Source organism: Tachyglossus aculeatus, chromosome 16 (assembly GCF_015852505.1).
Source record: "Tachyglossus aculeatus isolate mTacAcu1 chromosome 16, mTacAcu1.pri, whole genome shotgun sequence".
In the NCBI taxonomy this organism is placed as follows: Eukaryota; Metazoa; Chordata; class Mammalia; order Monotremata; family Tachyglossidae; genus Tachyglossus; species Tachyglossus aculeatus.
This window is the reverse complement of record NC_052081.1, coordinates 45,204,286-45,212,121: the sequence shown is the minus strand read 5'-3', so window position 1 is coordinate 45,212,121 and position 7,836 is coordinate 45,204,286. Positions and strand designations below refer to the sequence as shown.

The 7,836-nt window shown below is 43.6% G+C and overlaps 1 protein-coding gene across 3 annotated transcripts in view; it reads right to left on the bottom strand.

The window, feature by feature from the left end:
• Positions 1 to 387: 387 nt before the first annotated feature.
• Positions 388 to 7,836, bottom strand: part of MACF1 (microtubule actin crosslinking factor 1) — a 337,049-nt gene continuing 329,600 nt past the window's right edge. For 2 of the 3 annotated variants that reach the window (XM_038758002.1, XM_038758003.1), the window contains 3 exons: positions 4,013 to 4,224; positions 1,833 to 1,956; positions 1,051 to 1,307 (listed from right to left, as the gene is read on the bottom strand). In XM_038758002.1, coding sequence (XP_038613930.1) covers positions 1,051 to 1,307; positions 1,833 to 1,956; positions 4,013 to 4,224 — 593 coding nt within the window. Of the gene's footprint in view, positions 1,308 to 1,832; positions 1,957 to 3,384; positions 3,496 to 4,012; positions 4,225 to 7,751; positions 7,821 to 7,836 lie in introns of all 3 variants that reach the window. The other variant, XM_038758001.1, reaches the window with a different exon arrangement.

The window sequence follows — 7,836 nt, the reverse complement described above, 5'->3', positions numbered from 1 at the left end:
GGTTGTCCCACGTGGGGCTCACAGTCTTCATCCCCATTTTACAGATGAGGGAACTGAGGCCCAGAGAAGTGAAGTGACTTGCCCAAAGTCACACAGCTGACAAGTGGCGGAGTGGGGATTTGAACCCATGACCTCTGGCTCCAAAGCCTGGGCTCTTTCCCACTGAGCCATGCTGCTTTAGATGGCCAAACCTAAGAGTGTTTTGACCAACCAGGACAGGAAGTTAAAGACCATTTATTATTATTATTATTCCACTCCCAAATAAGAATCTCTTAGGCTTCAAAGCAGGCTTCTAAGCCACCGTGATATTTTCCTTGAGTGTATTCAGTGGTAAACTTAAACCAGTGTTGTTATTTGTCCTCTAAATACTCGGATATTGAGACAGTATGTTTTAAAGACAGCATTTTAATGAACTCCTTTACGGTATATAAGCATGTGCAAATTTAGTAATTCAAACGTACTCCCCTTTCTTCAGCTAAAATCACATAACATTAAAAAAATGGAAAAAAGTCCTAAGTCCCCTCACCTCATGTTTCTTTCTGTTTGAGGTATCCAAGATTTACAAAAAAAAAAAAGTTCCTTGAACACTGTAGGATTCAGGTTTTTAATATAATTTATCTTGCTGAGACAGCAAGTCAAGTTTATAAAGAAGATGCATTTAGGAAATAATCCTAAAAGATAAAGCAGGTTCACGCCCCTGCACCGCGCAGAAATCCTATTTATAGGTTTTTTAAGGTTTTTTTTTTGTTGCTTTTTCTTTTTTAAATGCACGTTCACATCTTGACCTTTTTACTTTTTTTCCAGACATTTCACCTCTCGGCCCCCATCTGGTCGGTGTAGGGCCACCAGAAGGCAAATTTTATCTACATAAATATTCACATGAAAATAGTAACTTACAAAAAGAAAAACAAATAAGGCAGCTTCATAACACAGTTATTCTTTTACACTTTTAACAATATAATTTCTCCCGTTCAGAATAAATATACATCCAACGTACGGAGCAGAGTTAAAAATCGACACAGGTTTCCTTTGAGGGGTGTCTATACAGTATTATCTTTTGGGGCCTGGCGTTTTGGAGGTGGCAGTGGTAGTTTTCTTAGACATAGTGGGGATCTTGGAAGGTTTGGTTAAACCTCTCCGAGCACTGCCTTGGCACCCTGCTGTGCTACTCTCTGAAGTATCCGAACAGGCCGACTGCGTCTCCAGCAGGTCAAAGTCTGAGGCGTCGCTTCCTCGCCGGCTGCTGGCTCGGCTCCCCGTACGGCTTCCGGCACGACTTGTGGGGCGACTAGCTGTCTTTTTAGGATCTGAAATTGAATAATCAACTAAGTGGCTGTGGCTTAAAAAAAACAACCAAAAACCCCCACTTGCAGCTAGCAAGAAATCAGACCCTGCTCTTCCCAATACAACATGTAGAAAGAACTGTGTTTGGAATCTCAAAGCCAGACCACCATTTTTGGAAAGCTAGTTTTTCCCCCAAACCGTGGTCTGGACACTTTTAACATTTGATCCTGTTTTTATTCCAGGAGAGATGAGCCAGCCTTTGCTGTCAAGCAGGGCGTGGATCATCTCCCCTCCCTGTCGGAGCAGAGAGAAAAAGTGTCTCTCCCAGAAGTCTGACAATCACCCTTCTGAAAGTAAGCGAGCGCCTATCTGAAAATTTTTCGTAGCTGAAGCAGCTCCCATGTGAGGGCAGAGGCTTGTGCCTGGCCCCTGAAGTCAATTAGGGAACAGGTTGTTTCCTTCTCCCTTCCTCTGTGCTGGATTTAATAGTAACGGGAGGCCCCAGCCTTATTTCGTTGTTTCTTTTCCTGGCAAAGGAGAGTACTTACCAGCCCGACTGGTCTTGGCACCCGTGGAAACCGGGGAAGAACTATTGCTGGTATCGCCAGCAAGGGAAGTTCGGCTCGAATGAAAAGTCGGCCGCTTCAGCTTGCTGCCTGTTGCCGGCGTCACCTTGAGGGAAAAAGTGCATTTAACGACCACGGTTTGGGAGTGATGAAATACTCCCAGCAAAAGGTGGAGATTTAATCACCCCGTCCTCCGCTTTTACCATCAGGTCTAAATATTTTCCAAGACCTTTCAGCTAGGGTTATAGGTCAGACTGAGAAAAGCAAACCAGGGCAGCCCCAGCATCTTTGAAATAAAACAGGAAGAAGCTGGATTAAAAGCAGGCTGTGAATCAAAATAATTTAAAGCAAATAGGATGGGGTATTTAGTTGGAAAGAAAAGCCCCAGTTTCAGGAGAGAACCTTTATCATCATAAATGAGGGACTACTAAGGCTCCTCGAGTATAATTCCATTTCTGCAAAATGAGTTGGTCAGGGTACAGGAAGTGTTGACACGAGATCATATTTTTGGCAGATGGGTTTTTGTATCATTATTATCCAACATTAGTGGATTTTGTGCTTTTACAGTTCTCAGAATCTCATGAAAGTGGAGCCAAAGAGAAGCAAGGAGTGAGAAGCAAGACAAGCAGAGGAAATCCTCGGAATTGGGGGGGCAGCAAGTTCCATCAGCATATGCTAAAAAAAAAAAGAGAGAAAAGAACCTTTGGGCTTAAACTGAGGATATGTAATGGAGCTAAAGTAGCAACTTACCCACATGCTAAATGTTCTAGGACACTTTTTTCATTTTTTCCCTGACAAACACTGCACACACTGCAAGGCATTACTGGAGCAAAAAGCAGCCAGTACTTTCTGGACAAGCGTAAAGTTTGGAAAACTACACTAACCCCAGAATATCAAGCGGCTAACATTATCAACCTGAGTTTGGAAACAAGGCAAAAGCTGTTCAAAAATTGCCCGACAGTTTAGAACTCCAAAGTTGTCTAAAATTTGAGCTTTTTAGCAGTTTTTGCCTGCCGCTCACCCTACAGGGTTTGGGTGTTCCTTAGGCTCAGGAAGCGTGTGTAGTTATTCGGGCCCTAGGTGCTGTATGATTTCGATATGAATCGAAATTTACTGTTTAAAACCTTTAAGACTGCCACTAGCCGTGCGCTGTAGCAGAATTTCAAGGGTTATTAACTCGGCTATATGTATGATTAGTTCCTCGAGGCCTTTCTTCATGAATGATTTCAACTCCATGGAGAAAGCTCCTCACTCACAAGTTTTTGATTTGTTTTTGAATTTTGGGGGGAGGGGGAGAGGGGAACAAATTCCACCATTTAAAATCCATTTTCAATCTGATTTCATGATTTTTTTTTTCTTCAAATCCGAGTTAGAAACCCCTGAAACACACCAAAGCTTGGATTAGCTACAGTAGCAAGTGCTGCTGAAATGAAGAGGAGCATCAGACACTATCTCAGGGAAAAGAAGCAGGGCTTCTTGCATTAGCAGTGGCCTTCTTTTGGTTTGTCCATTAGCCAGGAAAGCCATACTCTACCTCAGAGCTGGGTAGCGGGAAGTCGGAATAACTGTTGTCCCTGAGAGGGGTGCCAGCTTTACTGTTTACCAACCAGGGTTTGTCATAACAGCGAGAGAAGTGATGTGGAGTCTGTGAAATGGAAATCCAAAGGGAAGGGCGGAAATGATTGAAAATGGAACAGAAAAGGGCCAAAATGGGAACAGAAAACAAACAAACAGAAAATACTAAATTTTAAAGGAACAGACAACAAAATAAAATGTATATCAGCACAATGGGGCGGAAGGGAACAGGTAAACATTCCGCAACAGTTTTCTGCATTTTAAATCCATGACTCCAGTGAACGGGCTTGCCTCAAATCTGGTCGCGCTGATTTCAGGCCCGGTTTTTCGAAATTAATAAAAGTTCTCGGATATGAGAGAACCGAAAAACCAATATATTTTGACCTAACGAACCCAACATACTTAATAAGTAGGCCGAATGGCCAAGTCCCAAATGTGTAAACAAGGCAAGGAATGGGCCGTTTTGGAGAAAAGCTCCCCTGTTTATCCACATTCCCTGCCCACTAGATTCTCCATCCAGGCAATAACCTCGAGCAGACTTTCCTTAAAGAGGAGCGAGCCAGTGGGCAGCAGTGCCTGTCCCATACCTTGGTCCCAGTGGCAGGGGTGGCTGGGGAGGACGGCATTGAGGTGCAGCTGTGGTTGCTCTGACTAGCGCTGGAACTGGATCGCGTAGGGGATGCTGCCCGCGAAGACGGTTTCGATCTTCGGCCGCGTGACCGGAACGGTGTCATTCCCTGTGAGGCACCCTCCGGTAAAATGAATTTCTCCCTAAGTTCCAGGTTAGTTCTTCCTCGAGCTGAAGAGAAGAAAAAAGAAAAGAGGAAAAAAAAAAGAAGAAAAACCATGCTGATTGTAAGCCTTGGCCATCCTCCTGCATTCTACAACCCCGGGTTGCCAACCAAGAATTTTAGGCATCGTTAGGAGAAGCCTCAAAACACTTAGGAAAACTCCATTTCCTCACACTAGGGGTTTCTTTCTTAGGGTTCTTCCGCATGTTTTTGAAGAAGTTATGTACTGTCACAGCTTTCTTGTTCGGCTGCAACACCAAAATGTTTCCCACAGAGCCGTTTGGGAATATTTCTAGAGTCTCTGAAATCAGAGTCAAATTCAGACTATTGGCTGGATTTACTGCTTCCCCTTAAGGTAAGCAGATCGTGGTACTACAGTGAATATTAGAGCCCAGGAGCCCATGCAAATCTGAGTTGGGATTTAATATTTTACTCTAAGACAAAAGGTGTCAATCAAAATATTACAGTTGCAAAGTAGAGCTCTTAAATTTAGACTGAACCGTTTTTGAGGATTTTTTTTCCCAGGTTCTCTAAGCAGATGAACGTTTGAGACAGTAAAAAGAGAAGCATACATCCATTTTAAACCACAACCAAGAATCTAGATGGAGAGTGGAGTAAGGCCATGCATAGAGCCTGCCAATGACTTTTTCAGAAAAAGAAGCAGTTTCCAAATGGGAGAGGAGATTCTGGAGAGAGTTGGCCCTCATCTTTTTCTCTTGTGTCCAGGGGAGTCCAATGACTTTGGGGGTGGAGTGGAGTGGGGAGGGGCTTGAGTTTCCTCCCTCCCAACTGAGCAGAGCTTTTCAATCTTACGCTCACAATGCAAGGCAGGTTGAATCGTTCCTAAATCACCTCAAATGTTTCAAAGAATAACCAGGGAAGAGTTTTTATGTAATAATTACCCCTCTATTCACTGCCCATCACACTGATATTGAAGTGTTTTAGATTTTGTCAGTGAGAACATTTTCTCAGGCAGGCAGCCAGCTGCAAACACCTACTACTACTTATTACATCCTCCAAGCAAATTTTGCCCCTAAGCAGAAATTCAGTTCTAAAGCATATTTAATGTGTGTTATGTGTGTGTGAGAGAGAAATAAGCAAAGAAATGACAGTTCATCAATAGCTTTCTGGTATGGAGGTATGTGTTCACAAGGCAATATCCAAGAAAGAGCCATTACAATATTCATTGGGTCTGATGTCATGTGATTCTGTTGTAATACCTCCCAATTCTACTTCTGTTTTTTTCCCCACTGAAGTAGGGCTGACTTCTTCATGGAGGTAAATTGACTCTCACTAGCTACTTTAGCTACTTTAGCTAGTTCTGAAAACGGGGCAGTTTGGAATCTGCTGCTCTGCTTTCTAATGGTAGTGGCGGGACATGTAACAAAGGGGAAAAAAAATTCAGTGCGGGCCTTAGTGCAATCATGCCAAAGAGTCACAAACTGTGCACTGCATTCAGCCAGAGAAGGTGCCCAGCAAGGTAAGAAGAGTTACAACGCACGCTACAGACACAGATAGCTTGAAACCTAGTTCAGAGTCCATTCTGATTAAGTTCATGACTCAAATCTGAAGCAATCGGTCTTAGCTGCAAACGCTTCAGTAGTTTTTTTCCTGTTTTGGAATTCATTACCGCTGACTCAGTCCAATTTACCCCTCAATCTCTGACGAGAGAGAGCCGGCCCCTAGATCTTCCGTGGAGAATTTATATTAACAAGCAACGTAATTGGTGATGTTTCCTTAGGCATGGTTTAGCCACTCAGGCAACACTTACCTTAAATCGAGATACTCCGAAACTAGAAACTTAACATAGGACAAGAAATCAAGTGAGAATGAAGGGTGTAAGACTCAAGCGTTATTAAGTACAGGACATGAGTCCAACCTGCTTGTGCTTTCCGAGTACTTGATTTAGACAGGAGAGAGAGTCAGAATGCACCACCTATTTCAACACTCCCCCGGCTCTGCCTAGCTGAGCAGGTTGGGTTTCCATTTGCAGCAGGGGTGCAATTTGACTCACCTGGGTGAGGCATCTTAAGATTCAAACAAGCCTAAGGAATCACTCATGGATGGGAAGTATCTGGACCTACTTAGAGGAGGATGGTATATATCTAGGAGATGACAGAAATAGACACTAAACAAAAGAAGGAGGTAGAATTCGTAGACTAAGGCACAGGGCTACCTCTACTACTCCAAGAGAAGTTTACTTAGTAACTCTCTGCATGCCATGAACTGAAAGGACCTCTGCTTTTTCCAAAATGCCCTGTCCGGCACTCCTTCTACACACAAGGTGGAAAAGCAGATTTTATTAAGTGTCTTTGGACAAGGAAAGAAAAATTAGTTTTACGGAAGTTGGAGAACAAGGCTGATCTTCATCCAACCCAAATTTGTAAAATTGTTTGGAGATTTTTGTCAAGATTGTAAAGATAATGCTTATGAAAAGAAAGCGTTGTTTAACAAAAAAATTCACAATCCACCTAGGCTCCCAAGATGGCTCATGCAAAAGAAGCAGTGTGGCCTAGTGGAAAGACATGGGCCTGGATAATGGATAATAATCCCAGTTCTGCCCCTTACTTGCTGTATGACCTTATTTAAGTCACTTCACTTCTCCGGGCCTCAGTTTCCTGATCCACAGAATGGGGATTCAATACCTGTTCTTCCTCCCCGTACCAGGTGGGGTTAGGGACTGTGGCCGACCTAATTATTTTGTGTCTATCCCAGCGCTCAGTAAATTGGTTGGCCAATATCACAAGTAGCCCTCTAGTCTCCTAACTCTTGCACTGTACTCTACCAAGAGCTTGGTACACATAGTAAGTGATAAGTCAATACCATTGATTGATTAAGCTCCTCGTGGGCAGGGATCATCTATACATACTCTGTTGTATGCTCCCAAGCACATAGTTTAGTGCTCTGTACACAGTAAGTGCTCAATAAATACTACTGATTGATGGATTGATCATGAACACATTTTGTTTCTTTTTTCAGAAATGATGCATCGATTTGCCTATAATTCAGGGAGCATTTAGATCAGCCCTCTGCTTAAAGATTAATCAATCGATCGTATTTATTGAGCGCTTACTGTGTGCAGAGCACTGTACTAAGCGCTTGGGAAGTACAAGTTGGCAACATATAGAGACAGTCCCTACCCTACAGTGGGCTCACAGTCTAAAAAGATAAAAAGATAAAGATATCACACAAGCGCTCAGTACAGTGCCTGGCACATACTAAGCACTTAGCAAATGGAGAATGAATTACTTCTCCCCACTACCATTTGATTTGCAACAGAAGGGTCAAAATTTCAATTCCGCGGGCCCCCGCCGCTGATATCAAACGGGGCGGCAAAGTGGGAGACTGATTTTTGCGCGTTACTAGCTGACAGCTGTAATGGAAGCCGTGGCCGTGCCGCGGTGGAGCATTCCCCGAGCTCGGCAGCGGATGTTAGAGAGCCAGCGAGACATTCCACTAGATGAAGCAAAGCCATTCTCGCTGACGGGATGGGAGAGGGGTGCGCGGAGGAGAGTGACAAAGCTCAAAGGCCAACCTATCGGAGACTGACTGGCAATCGAAGAGCTGGAATCAGAGCGCTTTATTTTACTTCCAGGGTGGTGAACTGGAATGAAAAAATA